The sequence below is a fragment of the Catharus ustulatus genome, chromosome 5 (assembly GCF_009819885.2).
Source record: "Catharus ustulatus isolate bCatUst1 chromosome 5, bCatUst1.pri.v2, whole genome shotgun sequence".
In the NCBI taxonomy this organism is placed as follows: Eukaryota; Metazoa; Chordata; class Aves; order Passeriformes; family Turdidae; genus Catharus; species Catharus ustulatus.
The window spans coordinates 15,517,258-15,543,052 of NC_046225.1; the positions used below are offsets into that span (position 1 = coordinate 15,517,258).

Genomic DNA, 25,795 nt, shown 5'->3' on the forward strand with positions numbered 1-25,795 from the left:
GGAAAATATTATATTGCCTTGTTCAGGCTGAAGGCTATACAAAATATTTAAATTGATTTGCTGTCAAAGTGATGGTCAGCCACCAGTGAAAAATAATTATACCCATGGAACAAACCACAGAACTGCCCCTGTGGCATTCCCTCCCCCATTTTCCCCTTCCCAGTGGGAAAAGTCATGACCAGCAGCTAGGGAGATGATCCAGCAGCTGTGGGTAACTAAACCCTGAGCACACAGCATGAGTTGCCCAGGAGGTTTTCCATCCAGCGTGTGAAATGCAGTAATGCTGCAGTAGCTTCAGAATGGAAATTTAGATTGGACTTGGTCTCAGCAGAAGCTGAAATAAATCCAAGCAGTGGCTGCAGAAGCTTCCATCCCATAAACCCAGCATGAGACCCAGGAACATCCCTATTTCAACAGCAGCTGGGGTTCATAACACAGAGCAACAGAATTTTTCCTTATAAGCCATGAATGCACAACATCCATCTGCATTTCTTCCCCGCAAGGTAAAAGCTTTTTGTCCATCTATTTTATCTTCACACTACACAAAAGCAAAACATTTAAAGAAAGGCACATGGCTCTTTGAAGCACACCATAGTCTGATTCTCTAGGCAACTTCTATTATGGATATACCTTTTTGTTTGACCAGTCTCTCATCTAACCTGGTGCAAAACAAGACTGACAGAGGGGCAGCATACACAGGGAAACCCTTTTAGCTCTAAATCAAATCAACCTTTCAGTAAAAGTCTCTCTTCTACACATTTCTGGATCCATGCAATACAGGACATTTTGGGGGAAAAATGAAACAGCACAGAGAAAAAGAAAAATAAGTGCCTGTAGTTTTAGCTACTGACAAATGTCCCAACTGTTGGCTTCTGATACCAACTTCTCCACCCAAAAACCTTGTTAATATCAAAATTGTAGCAAGTGATATTTTCACTGGCAAAACCATAGATCTGATCAATGGTATCTGAAAGTGTTCATAGAGACACTGTGTATTAAAAAAAAAATTCAGGTTACAGCTGCTGACTGAATGCATGCCCTTGTTATAAAATGCACAGATTTTGGGGGATTATCCAAACAAGTTCTGGTTCTGTACTGTCTTCTGTTCTTCAAGGAGTGCTGCATAATTTGTGTAACTTCATTTTAAGCAAGAAACAAAGTAGAACTGATGCCTGTGAATCACTATAAATGTACCAGAAGGAAAAATGATCAGAAATCCTTGTCCCAGCCTGAAAGTTCATCTGGAGGGCTTCCCACTTCAGGTGGATAGCTGTCAAAGTAGCTGTAATCAGTCGGTCCAGACAGCTAGGACATTGAAAACACAAACAAAAGAGTGTTTCAGAAAGCACCTTTTGGAAATGTTTTCTATTGATTATGCATAATTTTTGTTGTTCCCAACATGGAAATGAAAGGCTAATATGTTATAGATGATGTCTTTCAATGGATGCAATTCCTCATTCTTTAAAAGAAATACCTCCAGTAATTACACTGTACAACAGAACAGTGGCATTCGCCTTCTTATACAAAAGGACTTCCCAAATATTATAAAATATTTGATTTCACCCAAAGCTCTGTTAATTCAGCAAGAAAACTGGGCCACACTGCACAATTTGGACTCATAGGGTAGCTACCCAAAGCAGACCTCGGAATTACTTTTTGTTTTAAATTAAGATCAAAGTGAGTTTCAAATGCTTTACCCTAATCTTAAAGCAAAAACAAATAGGCCATTTGAAACGAGGAGCTTACTCAAGGATGTGTTGGAACTCGAATTTGTACTCTTCACAGTGATATGGACAGTGCATCTTAATAATGTGCCCATTACCAAGGGAGATATATTTTTTCAATATTAGTTTCTGACCAAACACCATTTGTTCTAGTAATGGTGAAAATGTAATTCAAAGTACACAGGCAGAATAATATTTCCATTACTTGACTGATTGTAAGTTATGTATTGCTCTCTTCAATTTTCACAAAAAATGTTGAACGGTAATAATTCAAATGCATCTTTGGGAAATTTTGCTGCCACCATCAGTTCTCCTTTGTAGCCAAGCTGAGTTAGAAAAGCATTATGATATGGAAAGGCAAAGCTGAGTTAGTAAAGCATTATGATACTGAAAGGCAAAGCCAATACCTCTCTTTTCAAAGGTGATGTTAATTTCCTCACTTTCAGACTGTCCCAGTTAAAACCACTCAACCACCTGATTAAAAAGAGATGAAAGACAGGGAGACACCAAAACAGAAAGACAGGTTATTTTCTGAAATTATACCACAAAGAGCTGAAAATCACTTGAACAAGGACTGTAAGTAGCTTTTCTCATGCCAACTCCTGTAACAACACAGTTAGAAGGAGGAATTTGGAGCATCATCATTGCCATACAAGGCAGGGCCAGCTCCTGGACCACCAGGCACTTTGACACTTGTGCATGGAGGAGGTGCAGAGACAGGCAGGTTAATACAGGCAGAAATGCAGCCATGCAGAGACTCATGTGTCTCCTTGGAATGCCACCCTTTTACAGCAGGAGAAGAGGGAGACAAGCAGAAAAATCAAAGAACTGCCTTCCCCAAGCACAAAGTGTAAGGCTAAGAAACAACTCAGATAAGAAGAGAAAGCAAAAAATGTTTAATTTACAGAGGGCTTTCTTCGTTAGAAGAAAGACTTGCATTAGAAAAATTCATTATGAGGGAGATTTTGTTACAAGAAAGAGAACAAAGCCCTAAAATTATTGCTCTGGAGCTCTTAACTACTCATTCTTAAAAAGTGAATGTTGAAGGGTCAAGAGGTCTGAGAGGCAGATGCTGAATGGGCATCGATTTCCCTGAGAATTGAATTAAACTCCTACATCAACAACCTGCAGCAAAAACAGTAAAAAATAAGGTTTCTAGATAATCATGCTGAGGATTTATGTTCATATTGTTGCTTGCTGTAGTTGCAAAAATACTCAAGAACAACAGAGATGTCTATACTTTACCAGTCTGGGTTCTAACATATTAAAAATACTTCAAATTGAACCAAATTTTCTTCTTATAAGTCTCTTTTGCTTACCTGTGCTTCTTGATGTCATTTATTCCATTCCTCAAATTGCCTAATCTTTCTGTAGGGTTTTGTCTTAATTAAAAAAAAAAAAAAGAAAAGAATAAGAATAAAGATAAGAATATATAAAATATCCCTATTTGTAAAAGAGCATTTATAGGTGCTAACTGCTTGCATTTAACAGTTGCACAGGGATGCAGCTTGCATAAAACATGTGGCTTCATGAGGAGATAGAGTGAGGTGCTGCTCACTGCTCCTTTTTTTCTGAGGATGGAGAAACCTTCTAGAAAGCTCAAACAGCATCACTGAGCTGTGAGAAGCAGCACAGGGAAATCAGTTGGCTGAGGTTTAGCTGCACATCCTTTTGTTTTTTTCCTAGCCAGCAGGTCTGAGTTACAAAAGGAAGCAGATCAAAGTTTACAGCTACAAAGATCATTCCAGTCAACAAGAATGTTGAATACTCTTCCTGGTGCCATGGGTGAAATCCCACAGGAGCTGGGAACCCAAAGTCAGTGCCACCAGCCAGAGGATGTGCAGGCCACTGAGTTAGGCTGGCCCTTTTGATATACATTTTGATATATTTCTATAGGACTTAAGCCAGTCTTTAAGTGCCTTAGGTTTTCTGTAGAATCTGTATGCCTAAATCATTTTGGAAGCTTTTTTTTTTTTCCTTAACAATGTGCTTGATTTGAAAATCAAATTCCTCAGCTCTTTCCTCAGCCCCCACTTAATAAATTTTCCCAAAGACGTGTTTCACAAAAAATTGCCAGCTACAGAGAAAGCCCAGAGCCTCTGCAGCCTCAGAGGTGTGACACATACAGGGGCATGCAATGCCTGCTGAATATAATCAGAATGGATCAGGCCATGCATAACAATTCCAAATGGAGTTGTCAGGAATTCAGTGCTCCAGTCTGAGTTCTAAAAGAGCTCAATCTATTTACACTCAGGCTTTGCCCCAAACTGCCCCTCCTACCTGCAGAGTCTGCGGATCAAATCCTCAGGTCGCCTCGTTATTGTTTTAGGAAAATCCAGCTTTTCAATGCCTTTGAGAATCAAATTGTATGTTATCATTTGATCAGCCCCAGAGAATGGTGGGCTAGAAAAAGAAAGCAACACTAGTAAATGAAACATCTGGCAAGAGCAGATGTGGCCAGAACTTACCTAAGCAAATAATTGAGAATACAGAAAAAAAATATGGAAAAAAGCCCACCTTCCTACTTTTACAACCCTCACCCTTTCAGCCTGTTTAGGATAATAGAAAGGCTTGAAGCTGAGAAGGTACCAGGCAAAATGCATGCCCACATGTGTCCCTCTAAGCCTAACTCAGAGAAGCTTCCATGTTGTATTGAAATGATGGAAGGTAAGACATGCATAAAGAAGTGTAATTTTGCAAAGCTGTCAGAAAATGGCCCTGGAAAGGTTTCTAAAAACAAATAAATTAGGTGAGAACTTTGAGTAGGAGGCACTTACCTGCCAGTGAGGAGCTCATACACAAGAATCCCAAGGGACCAAAAATCCACGCTGAAATCATGGCCTTTACTCAGAATGACTTCAGGGGCAACATACTCAGGGGTTCCACAAAACGTCCAGGTTTTCTGCCCTGATCCAATCTTCTTTGCAAATCCAAAATCAACCTGATCAAAATCAACACATGCTGCATAATGCAGAGGAGTTTTGCCCTGGGAAGCTCAAAGGTCTTAATTGCTTCCACACCTCCTGCAAAGACCCCAGGGCTGCTGGTTTACAGCTAGAACAACTGCACAGAGTAGTTGGGAAGGAGAGAGAGGTAATTCCATGGGATTACTGAATGTTATAAAACAGATCCATCTATTATCACAAGTAATTTTCTGAACAGTTTTCCTTTTGGGGAGAACAACCCATGATTTCCTCGAGGACATGAGATTTACTGTCCCTGGAAAGCAGTGGGTTGCTCATTGTCTGCAGAATGGATATTTCCAGCTCCCTGAAGGGCATTCTTGTTGCACTTCTCATAGTCACAGTAAAGCATGGCAGGAGTTCTTTTCTGTGCTCCCTCTCTACCAAGAGAGGGAATCTATGATTGTAAATGGAATCAATGAATGTTGAATGTTTGAGGCTGGGCAGGGAGTTAATTCTGCACCTGGAAGTGTGGTTTCTGTTCTTACAATAAAACTATTGGGAGAATCTTTTCTTTTGCTGTTTATACTGTGGCAAGAGCTCTCAGAGGCTGCAATTCCCCAGTTTGCCCATGGCTTGCAGTGGCTTTGCAATGCCTTTGCTCCTCACTGTGCAGTGAGAACCTGCCCTCTTTACCGCTGAAGCACGAGAGTTACTGCACTCCAGGATCCTGGTTCTGTAATTACCTGCCGTCTATTTATATACCCCCTGCAAAGAAACAGGATACAGGCACAAAAGGGTAACATTACAATGGATTACATCTTACCAGTTTTATATATCCTTCAGCATCCAAAATTAAATTTTCTGGCTTCAGGTCTCTGTAGATAATTCCTATTTGATGCAGATAGTCAAAAGCTTCTGTCACACACCCAACACAAAACTTGGTGGTGAATTCATCAAAGCTGCCTCTGGAACAAAAATAGTCACAATTAAGTTCTGAAAGCGTCTCAGTTATTAACCAGATAATGTAATATATTAATACCAGAATATTAACCAAACTGAACCAAACACCTCTCATTGAATGGAGAACCCCCTCAGCAGCCCCATGGGGCTGACTTTAAAGGGCAAGGTTAAGCTGTGTTTGCTGTTACCTGTCTCTCAGCAAGCTCCACAGTTCCCCTCCAAGGCAAGCCTCCAGGAGCATGTACACGTATTTGTTGTCCTTGAATGTGCGATACAGCCTGTGGAGACAGACAGAAGCAATTTAGGAAAAGCAAAATAAAGAGCAAGACTTGCAGTGTCTTTCCCCCAGAACTCACATGTGCTGAACCTCATCCCTGATAGTGCTGCCCCAGGGGTCAGCTGGGGGACAAAATCAAGGAAACCTTCTGCTCAACTCACTTTACAACAAATGGAGAACATATCTGCTCGAGGATTTTCTTCTCAGAATAGATATGCTCTTGCTGTTTCGTGTCCACTACGTGTTTCTTCTTTATACATTTCATAGCAAAAGCCATATTCTCATTTTTAACTTTAACCTGTGAATAAAAATGATGAAAAATGAGGCAAAGAAAGAATGTTTTACTAAATAATTCTCAATAGATACACTGATATTCATCTTTTCCAACACAGCACAAGACTGAAATTGATGGCTGTAACAAGGGACAAATTCCAGTTTTTCTGCAGAACTGTTATGTAGGATTTTAAGCCAAGCATCAGATATTTTAGTTTCCCAGTCCCCCACTCATAAAGTGAAATGCTCCCACTGTTCATTTTACATATACCAAATAGCAGCAGCTTGGATAGGTACTATATATTACAATGAGTTTATATCACAGTGGGTCCCAATTTCAATTTAAGATTTCTAATCACCAGCATGATACAAAAGAACAAAAAGGAGTTTAGGAAGAATGTTTTTGCATTACACTGAAATATTATCCAATATGCAATAAAAAGATAGAAGTTAAAACAGGGCTTCTTGGAAATGAAGGAAGTATATATTTGTGCTCTACAGCTGGATGAGAATTCAATTCTTAGCTTAGTATTTGGATAGTGCAGTAGAATTCCACTGTGGAAATTTTTTTTGTGAAGCATGAATCAGAATGAAACAGTTGATGATCTAACTACTGTAAAGGGTTATTGACTTCACTAAAAGCACAAAGGCTCCTTTGATTTACTATCACCTTCAGCAGCCTGCACAAAAAGCATTCAGGTTTTTGTCAGATGTTTGCAACTCAGCCAGAGGCGAGTGGGATTTAAGGCTTTGGGCTAATGAAGCTCTTGGTATCCCAGAAGCACAGATGTCCAGGCTATTGAATATGACTCAAAAGAGCCATTGCAAATTGTTGGAAATTGCCCAGTGACACAGCTCAGAGACAGCTCAGGCTGGCTGGAGTTGCTGTGGGGCAGGCAGGAGCAGCTCTAAGAGCACAGACTGTGCGGTGCCACTCAGACTGCTCCAGGTCCAGGCAGATTCCTCCTGGAAAAAGGCCTGCCATTCAGGGCACATAATGCAGGCAGGCATGTCTAGTGACTGTGTCTAGTGACCAGGAAGGTACTTTTAACAGCAGGAGATGGAGGCACACAAGAATGGACTTGCTTATTTAAACACCCAAGTCTTGTAATGGTTTTTTTAACTATGCATTGCTTTATGGAGAATTATTTCTGCCTGAGGGACACTAGCACATAGAATACCAAAATCCTTCACATTATTCAGTGGCTAAATCAGTCATCCAAGACAGAGAGCTACATGAATAATTTTAAAAGATTCTCTTACAAGCTCAACCCTTCCGAACCCACCAACACCCAGAGTTGTGACAACTTCTAAATTCTGGAATGGGGAAGGAGGGAACTGGGCTACTTTCTCCTTCAGCTCTATCATCTCCAAAGACACCTCTTTGGTCAGCTGTCCACAGAAGGATCTTCCTCTGCATTAAGAAAATTAACATAGGTTAGTGTTTTTCCTTTTAATGCCATTACTTTTAATGATCCTATACAAAGGCAAGGCAAAGCAAGGATATGGAAAAGGAGAAAAGGGGAAGTGGGAAAGGAGAAGGAGGAAAGAAGACCCTTCTTATTTCCTAACAGAATCTTAATGGAATCCTATGGAAGTAAATTAGAAGAAAAATGCTACTGAAATTCACTGAGTGGATCGACAGTAATTTTAGCAAGAGCTGATCTCTGGTGAGATTCCTATTGATGCAGGCAGCTGCAAAATTTTGGGCACTCCAAGCTGGAGAGGCAATGCTTGAAGGACTGTGTACCAGTTCCAGTAGAATGATCAGAAATAAGAATGCAGCTGTGTTTCTGAACAGAGGGAAAATACACTCTGCTAACCTTCCAGCAGTGCTCAGACTGAAATCAGAGACACACATACTAAAAGTGTGGCCCACAGCTAAAAGCAGATATCAATACCATCAGTGCTAAACTGAAACATTTAAAATAAACCGTTTCTTTTATGTCTGCTTCTTTCTTTTTGAAATGACACAATCTTCTGCACAGTAATACAATTTCCTTAACTCAACTGGAGTTAAAGCTGGCCTTCAGGGGCAAAAACAACATCAGTACTTTTTCTGTGCTCAGTTTTCCAGGAATAGAGTGAATTCGTGTTTGGAAGTAAATACCCTCAGAGTCTATGCAATTTTTGTATCAGAAAAAGTTTGTTGGGCTCCATAAGCATAGCCAGACTGTTTTATTGCAGTGACTGATGTCATTCCTTGGGATCCATCTCCTTCAACTACCACCCACGATTTTACTTACATATCTATCCCTCTTTTTTATAATTACCTGCTATAGGTGTAACAAACAAAAGATCTGACTTACTTTGCATGTCTCCTTTCGTCAGCCTGGGCCAGATTAGCCACATAACCTTCCAGGTAAGTTTGCAGCTCCTCATAAGTTCCAACTGTTTGATTAAATGTCCTTAAAACACAAATGAAACATCGTAAACCACTGCACTTTTAAGTCATGACCCAGATGAAGTTGGTTGACACTCAAGGATCACTTCCTCCAGGCTCAAGAAATTATCAAGAAATCTGGCAAAGGGGGTAAGAGATTTGTGTAGAGAAATAAACTCCTGTAATTACTCAGGCTTAAGTGGGAAACACACAGGAGGAGATGGAAGCTGGGTCAGGCTACTTGGAATAATATAGAGAGGTTGTCAGGGTAAATATAAATGAGGCAAGGAAGGCTGAGGGCCATCTGGAATTGATGTGGCCAAGGATGTCAAGGACGAGAAGAGAGGCCCTTCAAACACATCAGTAACAAAAGGAAAGCTGAGGATAACATGGATCCATTACTGAATGGAGCAGGGACTCTGGTGACAGGGAAGGCAGAGATACTGAATGCCCTCTTTGCCTTGGTCTTCACTGACAAGAACAGGCCTTAGGAACCTCTGACCCAGGAGATCAGGGTAAACATCACCACTACAAGGAGAGAAAGAGAAGCTACTCTTAAGCATCTGTGCTCCAGCACCTGCTGTCAGCCTCTCTTCATCAGCATTCCTCAAGCACAGCCACTCCTTCAGGATTCATCTAAGGAGACACTCTGGTACTGCCCACAGCAAGTCCCATTAACCCACAGCAAGTCAAGAGGATGCCAGCCTTGCACTGAAGTGTGATGCACTTACTCTCTGTCTATAACCAGGCACTCCACGTTGTGCTCATCTGCAATGACATTGGCTGATCTGACGTCGTCACTGAGAATTGAAACACATCAGGAGAATTCAGGACACGTCAAAATCCCCAGAGCACCTCACACTGCACTCATGGAGGGTCACAGTTCCTCTAGGAGAAACTCCTCAAAGGCCTCAGCAGCCTGTACCTGGAGTAGTGCTGCTGAACCAAATATAGAATCTAGCTTTTTGCTGGTCATTATTATGGTCTAGCACAGTATTTTTTCCAGTTTCAATAGGGTTTGGATCATGACATCCTTTAGCAATCTTCCAAGACAGTAGGGTCAGATGTCATTATCACTACATCAGGATTTTCTCTAATTTCCAAAATGATCCTTGGATATGAAACATTCCCAAACCCAAGTGATGCCCTGCTCAATCACACACACAAATATGTACTGTGTGACTCCTTCTCTCTGTTTCTTACTGCCATGGGCAATGGAAACAAGAGCTCATTCCAGTCATGATGGACCTTATCCATTCTGAAATCACCTGGCACAAGTTCTCCCCACAGTTTTTACTGAAGGATTAACAATGCAGAGGGCCAGAATTTGACTCCTACAGGGAAAACCGAAGGTAGGTGCCAGTGTAAACTTTCATGCTCTCTGCAACCCCTCAAAAAATTAACACAAATTTGGTCACTACCTGCATCTAATGGCTTTGCAATCAAAAGAAAGATTATATTCAAAACAGCCATGAGCTGTAGAATCTGACACAAAGTGATTGGACAATTGAAATCCTACACATCACAAATCAGGCAGTGTGAACTCACCTAATGAGAGCCTTTTCCCCAAAATAATCTCCTTTGTGTAGATTTTTGATCACCTGAGGCTGTGAGTGGTCTGTAGTGCTCTGGGTAACTATCACCTGCAAAGTACAGGAACAAAAATTTAGTAAAGTAAAATTTCAAAGTATTGCATGATTTTTTCTTTCTGTGTATTTCAGAAATGTCTCAAACTCAGTAACGCTGCAGAAAGAATTACAGATATATATAGTTACCCCCTCCTCTCAAAAATTACCACCAAAAATTCCCTAATCCCTCTCTGATTTTTGCAAGGAAGAAGGAATATATTAATTACTGGCAACCCCTCAACATTTTCTCCTCATACATTCTGAAACAGAGCAGGATAAGTCACATTTTAATGAAAGACTGAAAAATACTTCAGTTCCCACAAGGGCAGATGTCACATGAGCTTTTTTTCTTCTCAGCTGAATAGGCAGCACATTCTGTTGATTCCCATGTTAGCAAAAACCAAACTAGGATATCCACAGACACAGAGATGTTCTGGAAACTGGAGGTTTATTGAGGAAGTCTCCTGATTCAATTCTTTAGAGTCCTGTGTCAGCCTCCAAGCTAGCAGCTGAGGGATAAAGGCTGCTGCCCTGCTCCTCTGGGACTAACAAATAAAAGAATTCTGAGACACCTCAAAGGCCATTCTCCATTAAGCCTGGGACTCCATCACTTCTTGGACCTCTGACAATTCTATGTTTTGCCCATTAGATACTGCACCACCTAGGAGAAGACTTGGGTCAAATCTCATTTACAAAAAAATTACCTTTACACGTCTGCTACAGTGTCAAGAGGCTTCAGGACACAATTTAATTTCTTTTAAATTAGAACAGTATAACGTGAGTTCACTGTGAATTGAAGATCAGGCCCTCTGAACCTCTGCAACGCTGCTCCAGGCTTTTATCACTGAATTGTAAACGAAAAATGTGCACAAACACTGCACCATTTTTACTGAAGACCACACTCCTCAACATAGCTTTTGAGCTCCAAGTGCTTGTACATGTTACTTTACCAATAAGGTTTATCACACCTTACCTTGCCTTTTGCTATGATGAAGAAGGTGTTTCCTTCCTCTCCTTCCCGAATAACGTAATCTCCCTTGTCATAGTACTCCTGGTGGGGGGCAATGAGAGACAGTACTGTCCAATAAATCTCTGAAAGGTTACTATGCAGAGTTCTTAACACATGTGGATGTTTCATTGATGTTTGGCTTCCCACATCCTTCATGCCTCCATGCAAAAAGAATAAAGAATTACACCACCCTTGGACAGAAATCCCAGCTATGGTTATATATCCAGCCTTTCCTTTCAAAGGCTGCTGCCAAATGCAGCCCTAAGGCACACAGATATTTGGCTGGAATCACGTGCTGGGGACCAGTGCCTTCTTCCCTTACATTTTGCAGTGTATGTGGTCCAAAGAACATGAAAGTATTACATATCCACATCGCAAAGAGGTAAATTTGATTAACGAAAGAGTCCTGGAGAACAACTTTGTACTTAATCTTAATAAATGATAGATTACAAATCCTCTTAACTACTTGCTTGACTCCTTTGATGCCAAAAATATAACTTACTTCTGGGTCCCTAAATGTTATTATTTTCTGCCAACCTGGAATTCAACTCTGATCACTCCAAAACCACCCTCATATTAAAAAAGCTTGATTGTTTTTTATTTTTGCTGATTTATACTCCTTTGTTATTTTGGAAGCTTACTGAATGCTATTAAGAAAAAGTTAACAATATCTTACCACTTCCAGACAGTCCATGATCTTGGTTAATTTATCTTCGGGTAAGTTTTTCAGCAGAGACACACTTCCAGAAAAAAAAAAAAAAAAAAGCCCCACGACCCATAGTAGTTATCATTAGCAATTTTTTGTGATCTCATCTGTACAATTTTTACATTTTATAATTAGTTAAACTAGTGGTGAACACACTGTACAACTAAATTTGGAAGGTTCAAGCATTCTCATCCTGTTTTTTAGATAAACAAAACTCACACAACTTAGAAATGTGGCAAACATTGGTCAGTTTGTAAATCAGCTTTGTGTTTCAGGAGAGGAAGGACTTTAGTGGGTGTAAGGATTGATTTCAAATGAATCCAGCAATTACAAACCCAAGACATTATAGCATATCAAGAATATATTTTCAAGTGCACTGCAGAGATTGCAAAATCAAAGGCTCAGTACTCTTTGAACAGTTATTGAAAGATTATCTAATTACAGTAAAAATTCTGTGAACTTGCTGGTAAGAACGAAAAATAATTCCCACTCTGATCATTCAGACTTGTAAAATTTAGGAAATTATAGAAATTTTTATCTATTTAGACTCAGCAAATAAATGTGTATAGAAATGAAAGTTAGAGAGGGATGTGAAAATACACAAGACAGTCTATGCATTGCCAGGCTTGGCATCTTGATTTGAAGGCATAACAGAATGGTCATTCTGAGTTAAAAAGATAAAATATTACATCAGCTAATTATGGTTTGGAACCTCTAATTTCCCCCTCCTCCTAATGAGAAGCATGGCACCACTCTCAGTGTTCCCTGCAGGAGAGAATTACCCTGCTCTGCAGATTTCCTAGTAATTTATGTTGGAATTAGTTAATAAGTGGAGAGACACGCAGATCTCATGTTTAAATCTCCAAAGGATAAGGAATATTCCTTAATCTACTCCAGCAGCGAACTAACTATTTTTTGGAGGATTTACTTAACTTTACTTATTATAGTCTTTTAAATTCTAGACCTGTAAATTTCCCATACATTTAAAGGCATTCAAGCACCCATTGAAGTTTTCTAGTGCGATGCAGGAGAAAAACAATTAAAATAGAAAAACACTCTTATGACTCTTAAAAGAAAAAAAAAAAAAAGACACATATTCAGGCTTTTGAGGCCACATTTGCAAGAAGAGCACCTTTTTCTCTCTGTTTACAAGGTGGACACAGTATTGTTATGCATCTTAGTCAGTAGTACAAAGCAGCATCAGAAATAGAAATTAATCATATTTACCTCCTAAGGAAGTTTCTGTATTGCTCTTGTCTGGTTTGTGCTGTCACTCTCATGATATTTTGAAACACTTCTCTGTCCAGCGCCCACGTTTTAACATTAGTGATTGCTTTGAGAAAACAAAAAAAAGAACAAAATCAGCAATCTTTCCAAATTATTTGATGATTGATATTACAGCATCAGCTCATGGTAGAAGACAGACCGGCTATTTCACAAGGCCTAAGGCTGAATTTTAAAATATCAAGTGCCTATTGTAATCAATTTACAAAAGAATAAATTCCCACTTAAACAATGCTCACTAAAGTAAGGAATAGATTTCCAAATGGTTCCTCTACAGACTGATTTAAATGTACAGTAATTTCATGATTGTAAGCCGCACCTGATTATAAGCCGCACGTCCAGGTGTCGGCAACTGTCTTGGGTTACAACACAGAGTGTGATAAAAGGTATCTGTTCTATCACCATCTGTTGAGGGTGGGGGCAGTGATCCTTATCTCAACGGCAGATATTCTGCTAATGGGCCATCCATTGAAACCAGGCAGAGCATTGTTCTTTATCTTTTCACAACCCATCCTTCCTCCAGCGAGTCATTTTCTGCTAATGGCCCATTGAGTCCCACTGTGGGATTGATAAAATTACTGCATCCCATTGGAAGTTGCTCCAGCCAGGGGGAAGAGCCCAACATTTCTTACCAAGATAAAAACAGAGGTTTTGGGACACCAAGGGAGCCCCTTTCTCCACTGGACTCCAGAGGAAAACTGGATTTCTCCACATCACCACTGGACCTCCGGAGGGAAACTGCACCTTCTGCTGGAGCACTGCTCCAACTGAATCACATCTGTCACTGCAGGTGGATGCAGCCACCATTTAATGGGACTGCTACCAACACCCTGCCTGACAGGGTGTCAGGTTGTACTCTGACTTTGTCAGGGTTTGGAGTCTGTTTCTTTGTAGTACTGTATTTCTATTTTAATTTCCCTAGTAAAGAACTGTTATTCCTAATTCTCATATCTTTGCCTGAAAGCCCCTTGATTTCAAAATTATAATAATTTGGAGGGAGGAGGTTTACATTCTCCATTTCAAAGAGAAGTTCCTGCCTTTCTCAGCAGACACCTGTCCTCCAAACTAAGACAGCAACTTTTCGTTCTTTGTCCATATATAAGCCGCACCTGATTATAAGCCGCACTTTGGGTTCGGACCAAAATTTTAGTCAAAATGGTGCGGCTTATAATTGTGAAATTACTGTAATTCCACAGGCTGAGCAACCTTGAAAATGACAGGGCTGAACACTTGGGAAAATCTACCTAATCATGGACAATGACTGCACTCAAAAGCTGTAAAACGCAAAGAAACTGATTTGAACGAAATAAGAACGTGGTTGGTTTTCCAAAACCTATGATGTTAAATACTGTGGCTTGGATCTAACTCTAATTCAGATTATATGCAAATGCTCGTGAGATCTGTACTAAGACAGAAATAACAGAGGTCAAGAAATACATTTAATTCTATGATCCTCACACACTTTTCCTCCAAATCATCCATTATATAAGGGAATAAAGGGTAATCAAAATATTAGTGATGCATTTTCAAAAGATAATCAAACTATTAATACAGTAAGCAGGCACAGGATTCAGCAACAAAGATGCAAACCAGTAAGAAGCCTCTGAGTGCAATCATCAACACAGCAGAACACTTATTTTTTGAAGTAAAAGATGATTCTATTAAATTTAATCTCTTCTTTTAAAAGATGCTACACCATATTCAGCAGTTTTCCTTCTGCCCTAAGAAAGAACAAACCTGTGTTTTCTATGAGATAAAATTTACTGAAAAATTTAGGGCAATTGATTCCCTCCATCTATCATCGACATAGAATCATTTTTACAGGGAACAAAAATGCCAGGTTTAAAATGAAGCGCAGTCATTTCTCATTGCACACAATATACACATATGCTCTGCCATCTATCAGAATCGATAAACAAATATTTTTGGATAGCTGGATGGGAGAACAAAGGTGCTATTTTGGTTTTATTTCTCTCCTAGATAACATCTTTCAGTGTATTTGCATGAAGAAAACATGGCAAGTATCCAGCCCATTGAAAGTGCATTTCCTGTATCTTGCACCTTAACTAAATGAAGCAGTTATAGAGTTATAAAAATGCCTGCAATCTCAAAGATTAAATTAAAAAAAAAGGAGAAATCCAGAAACATAGGGGTAAATCACACTGCCAATTTCAAATACAGCTGTTGAGCAGCAGCAATCACTGAAATGCTCTTTGTATGAGATCCTTCACTTGTGAGTTTTGCAGGAAAAGGGAGTCAGGAGACCCAGCATCAGGGAAGGGTTTTCACATGTGTGTTTACTACTCATGCTCAGTTTTGGAACTGAGCATTGTACTGCTCTTCCTCCACCAGGAAGACAGGAAAACCTGTCGGGGAGGGGTGGATTTCTGCAGTGATTGCAAGCATTCAAATACCTTTTCTTGTCCATAATTGGGCAATTCTTGTCCTACCTCAAAACCAATTAATGCTAACAAAGGCCTAAAGCAGCTTGACATCTTATTATGCAGAAACACTACTTTATAATGCTAATACTATACAGCAGGCAAAAAAGAAAAAATAGGGAACATATTCAATTAGAACAGCATGTTAGTAAGAAAAATAATCACATTACTGATGTTGTTCTGTTTATCAGGCAGCAACAAAAACAGATTACATGTAATAACTTCCATCTGCATAGCCAGCAGTGATTAAGTGCCTAAACTGAGTGCAGGAAGAAAGACCAAAAGCTTTTACAGCAAACAACTTCTTGTTTTATTCCATATGCTCCTTTTTAAGTCAACATGAACTCTTCATACTTACTGGTGGCACCAAGTCCCTGCAGATTTAGACAGAACAGAAATTAGTTTTCAAACATAAGTATTATTTATGGAATGGTGGAGAGTGGAAAAGTAATGAATTTAACCATATGTAGTCACTTACTTGTTTGTCACAGAGCAATTATGGCAGGTTGGAAAGGGAATCAGTGGGTATTTAATGGATATAAACCCAGCCTTATGCAGGAAGAGGAATATTTGTATCAGAGCAACACTTAACTCCATCCTTGTCAGTCCCCAAACTGCCAGCTGCAAATGGATCTAGGCAAGACTCAGCAACATAACAATGATACAGAACTAAAAGAAGCACAAAAGCAACTAACTCCTCAATATTTTATTTCCTCTTGAATTAGACTGTACCCACCCTACTAAAACCACCATGGTTCAAATATGCTTTCAAACTCACTGTAATTTCACCCTTGGTACTGCATTTGACACAAGAACATAAGTGCCAGAGAGCACCACCTCTACTAAAGCATCCAAAATTAAAACACAATCCTGCCCTAGCTGTTGGTATGCTACAAGTCAGGCTAACCAGCACAATTTGGAGGTGACTAATTATTTATCAAGGGTTATGCCAGAGATAGAATTACATTAATGGCACAGTATTATTCGAGTTCCCAAGCAGAAAGAACTCAAGGAAGAAATATTTGAGTTTACTGTAGATAACCAAGACATGCAAACATCTATTAAATCAAAACTTCAAAGAAAACCTGGGTATAACAGGGATCTCACAATAAATCCACAGTTTGCATGGTGAGCAGGGTTGCTGTATTTAAGCTCGGGTACCTTTCACAGAAGCTGTCCGTGTGCAGTTGTACAAAATGGCCAGTTCACCAAATGCTGTCCACACAGGTATTGAGGAGAGTAGTTTATTCTGCTGAAACACTTCCAGACTGCCCTCTGTCAAAAATCATCAGGATAATAGGTATTAAACCTGTGCTCAGCTGCACAGACTGAACAGAAAACAAATCAACATATTTCTGATTTTGCCACTCCCTGGAACACAGGAATGGGACTAGCAAAGCAAAAAGTGCTTTGAAACACATGTACAGACCAGTAAAGATTTATTTTTTTAAATGTACTGCTAATCTACAGATGTGCTCTGGAAGGGAGGGCCATTCTAAACCCTGATGGGATAAACCTTTTCTACAACAAACCACTCATTTGTGGTTCAGATACTCTAGTGTGGTCTAAAGAAAAAAGTCTTGAAATAATGATCACAGGAGAAATTACTCATGATTTATTACTTCATACAGATGAATGAGTGTATATATATGCAGAATGCAAAGGAGATGGCACAAAAATTGAAAGCACAATCTTAATTCAAGAAGTTGTTCTTGAGCCTTACTAGCAAAAGGCAAAGAAAGTCTGAACTTCTTCACAGTTTATGGCCCCCCAAAACCATCCCTTAAACACATTATGAAAGTTCTGCCCTCTTCTCTCCAAGACACACACCATCTCCTCAAGAAAGGTTCTAATGTGCCAGAAAAGGTTCCAGGTGCACATCTCCTTTCTGATATTTCATCTCTTTTCAAAGTGGTATCATCTTGTCTTGCAAGAATATGATCACACCATCACAAATCCCGCCTCCTCTTTGTTCCTGTAGCATTTCTGTTTTCCTAACACAGTTACCATCATTTTGTTCCAACTAACCCATCCATATGAAGCCAGAAAATAAGTTCTCCAACATATACCAGTTTGGTCCTGTTTAAATATTCCTGCCTCAACAGAACACACTCCTTATAGAGTGAGCTCTAATTCATATAAGTCTCTGGGACTTTTAGTGGTTCCCAATTGATAAAATATGCAAATTAATCACAATTTTTTTTTAAAATAGTGAAATGATGATAGAGTTTATTGCTGACAGGACCAAATTCCAGGTGTTAAACTATAGCTGATCAGCAATTTGAGGCACAGTAGCAATCAGCACAAAAAATTGCAGACTTGTTGGCCTTATTTTAGGTAAGTCTTCTAATCCTAAAGCTTTTTGTTTGTTTTGCTGGGTTTTTTTTGTTTTGTTTTGGTTTTTTTTTGTTATTTTTTCCCCCAGAAAAAAACAAGCAGGTCTGTTTTTGAAAAAGGAACCTCTCAACTTTGAGAACAACGAATGCAGACCTCATCTTTCAATTTCCCATAGACAGAAAACTGGTATCTTATGAATGTTGAAAAGTAAGTTTATTTCAGGAGTGTCTTCACCATTGAGCAGTCCTCTGTATTTTAAATACTTGTTCTTCCTCTGGACAAGAAAGGGTTGGTTACTTCTACAACAGAAAGGAATTTCTGGGCTCTGGGCTTTCAGAAATGAAAAAGATAATGAAAAACATTAAATCAAGACTCTTGTTTCCAAGATGCTTTTTATTGCCCTCACTCTGTTTCATAAAAGTCACAGGTAAAACTTGCATTGCCCTTCACAGGGACAGATTATTTAGGAGCATAAACACCCTCACTGTGATTTCCTGCAAAACCTTCTAAACCCCTTTGCTGTTTCTTGCACCTGTGAGCTGTACAAGTAAGCAATATTCACCTTTGAGCACAAAAATGTGATTTCCCGGTTCTCCCTGCCTGATGACGTAGCTCCCTTGCTGGAACGTCCTCTCATACATGCATTCCACCATGTCTCGTGTCTGGTGAGGCTCCAGCCTCTTCAGGAACTGGTTTTTATTCAGGGCATCTGTGATAAGCTTCTTCTCACTGGTTGCAAACAAGAAACCACAAAGTTTGAAATGCCCAGCGTGGCTGGGGTTTGTTACTCACCAAGCATTCCTTCCTCTCCAGAGGACTCCTCTCATTTCTGACACACTGCTCTGCCTGCCTGGCTTAGCCCCTGTGGGATGGGAGCCTGGCCAGTGGGGAGATTGTCTGTGCTGTGATCACCTGGTGGAACAATCCCATTGTACAATCTTGTTCTCACTGCTCCCTGAGACAGCCTCTGCATCATTTCCCGTTGCAGTAAATGCATATAAATGGGGGGTTTTTAAAGACAAGAACTGTGTGTATTTGAGCTGCTGGTGGCAGAGCCCAGGGGTTGGATTTTGAGAAGGAGAAAACATGGAAAAATGAACAATGGGTGAGTGTGTGGGTAATGCCTAACCACTCAAAACTAAGCAGACCATACTTGCATTCTGGCAGTCTATGGATTCTGATTGATTTGTGTGTGTTCTGGCTCAAGGGCATCCTGTAAAGCAGTGCCTCAAGTCCACACCAGAAATGAATACAATTAAACAGCTTCTGCACTGATGGGGCTTTGATGGCCCTGCTGGTTAGTTTTCTTTCACTGCTGAAGTGGAAGACAAATTCTGCCTTCAAATCCCCGTGCTCCTAATGTTGACAAAGCCAAAAACCTGACAGATTTCTGAGGCATTTAAGGCCTCCTCTTGTTTGTATTCATAAAGCAATGGGAGGTTGTCATCAAAACTAGGTTATGTGGGAAAAATCTCCTGAGGACAATCCAGGAATGAACAAACCTAGGGCACGTTAATACACTTACATTGTTACTAGCCATGTAATGACTGAAAATAAGTAAAGGTGATGAGATGAGGCAGGAAAATAAAACCAAGTAGCTATGGTGAGGACTGTGTTTAGAAACAGGGATCATAACTTACCTTCTGCTGAAAGCAACAGGGTTATTGGAATATAGGCTGTAACTTAGTTTTCATCTAAAACCAGCCTTGCTAATTTGATTCACCTTGGCCTGCATCATGTATACAATACAGTAATTGCATATAACCCAATACATACAATTGCATACACCCAATATAACCCCAAGATGAGCACAAAAGCTTCCAGAACTATAGAAGAGGAGACTATACTTCTAAAACTTTCATTAAAATCATTCCTGCTGAGATACTCCAAACAAAAGCAGGGCACTCAAACCCCTGCCATACGAATAGCATCAAATTGTGCCATTTCTTTTACAAGTATTTCTAAAAGGGACTGGTGATGCTCTGGAATCAATGCAAATTCAAGAAGCATGGAGCTTCCCCTCCTTCTGAGGCAGCTCCTTTCACAGCTGGGCAGCAGCACTGTGAGGTTACCTCACACAGCAGTGGGGCTGCATTCGGTCCTTCCTCTGCAAAGGGGAGGCAGCTACTGACAGCACCAGCTCCAAACTCCCCTCAGACACTCTCAGGCTAAAGGTTCAGTATTTGCCAATTACAGCAGACAGAATTCTGTAGACAGTGAAGGTTATACTTTGTTCTTAGGTGTATGAACTGCCTGAACTTGACCTACTACAGAATTTACAGACCAGGTGAGGAAACCAAATGTTTGTGCCTTTCACCATTTGGCTGTCTCAATAGCAAGGTGATGGTGTCTCACACGAGTGCATGTGTATCACAGGGTTATCTAACTTAGAGGCACAGCAGTGCATAGCAGTACAGCTTTGTGGTACTTCTTTTGGCATGTGTTTGCTTCCAAAATATTTGGAAGATCAAATAATACGTTGACCACTACGACATCAAAAAATGATGTGCAATACGTTTGAATTGCTTAAGCCGCAATACTTGCTTTGGTTCTGGCTGCTGCACTTTGCTAATCCACTGACTCTTCTGCTGGCTTTACTCCTCACTACTGTTACAATTCTGCCTCTGAAAGCACCCTAGAAAACCATGTGGTGGACTGCAGTGCAAGGATTGTGCCAAGGAGAAGACAGGTTACAAACAGAACACTCTTAAAACTATGATTTAAGCACTTGTGATAAAATATTAATGCAGTTCCCTTACTCTGGAAGAACACTGCTAGCTGAAGTTCTCAGCTCTTTGTGGTGACTCAGGCAGCCTTACTGATTCATGAGGCACCCTCTAAGGTGCAGTGCTGGACATGATGGATGAGAAAACACGCCTCATAACTCCCAGGTCTACGACGTAAGGACTCAGATATGGCATGAATAATAAAAGTTCCCCACAAATCTGAAGGCACTAAAGTCACTGGCTGAAGTCCAGGTAGAGTCTGGCTACCACCATGTTAAACAGACTCTCAGGTTATGCCTACACTGCAAGGAAAAAGAGGGTTTAAGTTGTGCTGAAGGATACCAGTCTGACACCTCTGTCTGCAAGGTCGGCTCTGACCACAGAGTCTACAAAGCGTAATTGGATTCAAAAAGGAACAAGAAATATTCAGTTCCTACACCATGACTGTTAGAAGCTGGAGGAAAGGAAGGAGCTGGCAATAAAGGTAAATCCTCGAAAACCTGTGAGATTCTCAATTGAAATACAGAGGCTACCCACCACTCTCAACTGAAATCTGTGGGACACAGATGATTCTTGGTTAAAGTTACCCACAAACTCAGCCAGCACCTATCACAGCTGCAAAGCCTACATGAAAAAGATACACGTTTTAATCCTGATTTATCATGAGGACAGGATATAATTCCTTGTAACACAAACATAGAAGCCCTCTGAAACGAGCTCACCTGGAATCCTTCCGCACTTTTGCTTTTTCAAGGGAAAACATAGTTTGCCTGCTCAAATCACACAGCCGTGTCGTTGGCTCTGCAGACACACCTTCCTTGGCTCCTCTCCTCCTATCAGCAGAAACTTTAAATGGAGAAGGCTGAAGAGAGTGCTCTCCTTGGGTGCTAACAACATCCTGCAGCTTGTTCAACTGTATACACTTGCTCTGCAGCTCCTTGGTGAGTTCTGCTATGACCTTAGTCTGCATAGCCAGCTGTTCCTGAAGCTCAGCAACATGGCTCTGACTCTCTTGCAGCTGCTGATCTTTTCTCTTCAGCTCCTTTTCCAGTTCAAGTACCTTGCTGCAGAGGACATCAGCTTGCCCATTGATCACATTGATGCCTAGGCACGGGTCCATCAGAAACCTGTGGCTGGCAGCACAGCCAATGGCGAGGTTTGCCACATGCCTATTGGGCTGCCTCAGGTGCTTGGGTTTCACTAATCCATTCCCCATTTTGTCCAGCGACCTAGGTGGGAAAACAAATTTGCAGTTTTATTTCATTTCTGAAGGGAAAAAAAATAAAATAAAGTCATGGAGTGTTGAGCAGTGAATTTAGTAATTAGCTGGCAGCTGAATTTGCCATATGCAACTGTAGTAAACACAGCTGATTGCTTTCATCCTCTCCAGTCCTGCAAGTCAGCAGGATAAAGGGCAAGGAGAAGAGGTAGGGAGGGGGTTGTAGAAACAAATCAAAAGATCTCATGGCTACTACTTCATTTTTGTAAGTTGAAGAGATGTGTAAGCTTCTTTCAGCCTAACAAAAACAGAACAAACGGTGGGAAGGAAAAAAAGTTTGTGCTTGACTGCTAAAGCAAGAAAATTGTTAGAAGCCAAAAATAAAAGTTGGGTCACTTCCCCATCGAGGAATAATTATTGTTTACACAGACTAATTTAACCAGTGGGTACATACCTGCCTGGCATAAAGGATATGTGATTACTAAGTATATGTGTATATATAACACACAGGCAGTTGGCATCATTTCTGCAGCTCACTTATCTAAAACTGAATCGTATCTGTTAGCAGAACAGTTGCTTCTGCTGTCAAGGAACAATTATCTTTTTAGGGGGAATTGCCCCCTTCCATTGGATACTCATGAAAAGTGACCAGGAAAAAGAAAGGTCTTGGGCTCCTGTCAGAACACACCCATGCCTCAAACAAGCACTTGTTGCAACCAGCAGCCTTCAGCAGATTTGCAGTGACCCACCTCCTTCCTTGGACACAATCTTGGGCATGTTTCATGGGATCATTTTAGCAGGAGCAGGGATTCATGCTGCTGTTGTGGTCAGGTATCAGCAGGCCCAAAGCTGCTGCTTGTCTGGCCCCATGGATGAAGGACATCTTTTTCAGGCTGAACCCCCAGTGATGTGGATTAAGATAATGTCTTTTACCATTTTATTGGAACTGGATAAGAACATGGCTCTGACAAGGTATGTTGATCAGATGACAAGAAATAAACTGTGAGGCTCCAGTAATTTGTTTTTACTTGTTAATATAACCATACTTTTAACAGATGCAGAGTTCTGTTCTGGCTTACAGCCTTCAATGGGTCAGAAATGAAAGAGCTGACAAGGTGCCTCACATTCCAAATCTAGTTTTATTTAAAATAGTCTTTCTTCTCAGCTCTGTCTTGCTTATTGTGACTTTGAGTAATATTTTTCATTTGTGCCAATTTCACAGATGCATTTTGACAGCTGGTGCTTCAGCCTGTTAACAGGGACACCTCAGTATGCCAGAAATGAAGGCAAATCTGCACTGCACAGGAGAATTTAAACCAATTGCACATCAGGGTACCAAACCAAATAACTCTGAAGAGGGACCTGTGTGTCACTGCACATGGTTTAGCCAAAGACCTTAGCTCAGCATGCAGCCATATTTAAAAGCAACCCCAAACAACAATCAAATAAAAGTTACAACACAGAGAGGAGATTGTGGGAAACGCATCATCACACTGTAGCAATCTCTGCTACTGAAATCGGTGACAGTGACTGCATTTCAAATAAAGGATATCCCATACACTTTAAAATTACATATGGCAGAGTGACTGCCCCAGGGCACAGAAAAACCTGCTGTTTGGATTGTGTCCAGAAACAGAACAGGTTTACTGTGTGATGTTTGAGGTTCATAATCTATCAACCTCACTGGAGTGCCAATGTTAGCAGCTCCTGTCTTCCCACTGCTAATTGTCAGTGGACAATGGAACGAGCAGTTGGATCTGACAGATCCCTGCTTCCACACGGTGCCATTTACTGGCCACTTGTGTCAGAAACTCACGTATGTGGCAGGAATCAATAACAGACCGACAGGTGGTTTCGGTAATTCAGCATTACAGTAGCCAATTCTAGCAGAAAACTTAAAGCCTTGCTCCTCCAGCTTTACGCAGAGCTCAGGAGACAAAAGGCACAGCAGGGCGTTCAGTGCTGTGTTTGCTACAGGCACCTCACCCTGTTGGGGCCAGGGACCGGGCTGACCCAAAACCCACCCGGGAGAGACGGAGGTGCCCGCGCCCGCGGTGGGGTGCTCGGGGGACGGTCCGGGGATGCTCTGGGATGCTGCGGGGATGCTCTGGGAATGCTCGGGAGGTGCTTGGGAGATGCTCTGGAGTGCTCGGGGGATGATCGGAGGATGCTCGGGGGAGGTTCGGGGGATGATCGGGGGATGCTCGGGGGATGCTCGGGGATGCTCGGGGGATCCCGCGCCCGCCGAACTCGGGTCCGCCGCAGGCCCGGGGGTTCGGGCGCTGCCGGGCCAGCACCCCCGCCCCTCCAGATCCCGGTACGGCCCCGGGAGGCCGCAGCTCCCCCGCCCCCGCCCCTGCCCTCACCTGCGTGCCCGGCTGGCCGAGCAGGGCTGGCGGCGGCAGCACGGAGCGCTGCTCCCGGGGCCGGCTGGGCACGAACCCGCTCCCGCTGCCCGGCAGGGGCGGGACAGGGGCGGCGGTGCTCGCCCGTCCCTCCCTCGCCGCTTCCCTCCCTCCCTCCCTCCCTCCCGCTGTCCCTCGGTGCCTCCTCCCTCGGCGGTGCGGGCTCGGGCAGGGCTGGAAGCCGGGAGCGTGTCCGGGGCTGCCCCATCCCGGGCTGCCCCATCCCGGGCTGCCCAGCACACCCCCCGGGCAGGGCGGCCACTGCCGGCCCGGCTCAGCCCGGCCGTGTGTACAGGTGTCCGTCCTGCTGGCTCTGCCGCCCCGGGGATGGGTCCTGGCGCGGCTGTCGGGCACGCAGCTGCAGAGATCCTGCAGCCCTTGTGCTGTCAAGCTCACCCTCAAACACCTGAATCGTGATTTTAAAGAGTTAAGATTTTGGCTAAGGGTTAGGAGCAATTAATGTTGATGATTAAGCTAGAGATAATAGAGGTATTGGTTCCAATTATGAGCTTGTTTCAGTTTTGTTTATAGAAAGAGATGGAGAAAGCGAACCATTGTACGAACAGGCTGAAACCAGCAGAACAGTGGCTAACACCTGGATTTTATACCAATCCATCAAGAAGCAGGGGTTATTGGATTGTGCCAGAGGGTCATGGAGACCTGATGAAGATTTTCCTTACTTCATCTTTCAAGACCACTGACCCAGTTTGAGACCACCTACCCAACTCAATAGAAGAATTGCACACGTGTGATGGACTGTTAGCCCCATTTTAATACAGGGCAGGGATGGGAGGTGCTGGGGTTATGCATATGTACAGAATGTAAAACTTGGAGAAATAAATAGAAGGCAAGGAACCTCGTAGGGGGCTGCCACGTCTCTAGGGGATCACCCCCGCCCCGTGCAGCCCTCTGGAGTGTTAATAAATGTACCACTTTGTAACTTTAACTAGTTAGAGAGTCTTTGTCTGTGAACGTGCTGGTTTTAAGGATTCACACCACTGCACAGACAGTCCTGCAAGGAGCTTGCCCATGTCCTAGGATCTATCTTCACTCAGGCTCACCCCAGAATGGAGCATTGCCTTTTTTCAGCAATGATTCTTGGTAGGGTCCAGGTTTCACAAGGGCTGTTGTCTCCTAGCATGTCTCTTCATGCTGATTCAAAACATCTGTCTCCAAGAGTTGTTTACCAAGGCAGCCTGACAAACCAGGGATGAAAGGATTTTACAACAGGCCAGGAGCTGCATGCATACCTATCCTATGGATGCTGTCAAGAAGGCTTGATCTAATGCCAACCTGTAGCCTCTAGGACACTGGCTCTCCAATTTTCTTCTCCACAATTAGCCTCTCATTTTGGCACTGCTGCTTACAAATCTTCCTTTGGTTCCAACAGATCTCAGTGTTCCACAATACCTGTCCATGTCTGGGATGAAGCAGCTCACATAAATTCTAACAGAACCTGCCCCCAAAAAGAAGAAATTATAAATAAATTCTGGTCACATACATTTCACTACTCAACA

The 25,795-nt window shown here is 41.8% G+C and overlaps 1 protein-coding gene across 2 annotated transcripts; it reads right to left on the bottom strand.

The window, feature by feature from the left end:
- Nucleotides 1–590: 590 nt before the first annotated feature.
- PRKG2 (protein kinase cGMP-dependent 2) lies at nucleotides 591–24,329 on the bottom strand. Of its 2 annotated transcripts, XM_033060629.1 has the most exons (19): nucleotides 24,240–24,329; nucleotides 21,377–21,883; nucleotides 18,491–18,657; nucleotides 16,753–16,866; nucleotides 13,094–13,199; nucleotides 11,837–11,900; nucleotides 11,125–11,202; nucleotides 10,072–10,166; nucleotides 9,255–9,323; nucleotides 8,450–8,548; nucleotides 7,404–7,554; nucleotides 6,029–6,165; nucleotides 5,779–5,868; nucleotides 5,454–5,595; nucleotides 4,502–4,665; nucleotides 4,005–4,127; nucleotides 3,044–3,106; nucleotides 2,132–2,198; nucleotides 591–1,305 (listed from the first exon to the last, which is right to left on the bottom strand). In XM_033060629.1, exons 2-19 carry the CDS (start codon nucleotides 21,868–21,870, stop codon nucleotides 1,210–1,212), a joined length of 2,319 nt encoding a protein of 772 aa, XP_032916520.1. In that variant the 5' UTR covers nucleotides 21,871–21,883; nucleotides 24,240–24,329; the 3' UTR covers nucleotides 591–1,209. The 2 variants fall into 2 exon arrangements, with proteins under 2 accessions (XP_032916520.1, XP_032916521.1); XM_033060630.1 differs by lacking the exons at nucleotides 8,450–8,548; nucleotides 9,255–9,323; nucleotides 10,072–10,166; ... (5 more) ...; nucleotides 21,377–21,883; nucleotides 24,240–24,329 and having other exon boundaries at nucleotides 7,427–7,508.
- Nucleotides 24,330–25,795: the final 1,466 nt, after the last annotated feature.

Excerpts from the sequence above, each read along its gene's own strand:
- PRKG2 (XM_033060629.1), bottom strand. The coding sequence starts at position 21,870 with ATGGGGAATGGATTAGTGAAACCCAAGCACCTGAGGCAGCCCAATAGG. Across the intron at positions 18,658-21,376 it reads AAAGTGCGGAAGGATTCCAG|TGAGAAGAAGCTTATCACAG; the intron begins GTGAGCTCGTTT and ends GTTTGCAACCAG. Across the intron at positions 8,549-9,254 it reads TGCCTGGTTATAGACAGAGA|GACATTTAATCAAACAGTTG; the intron begins GTAAGTGCATCA and ends TTGTGTTTTAAG.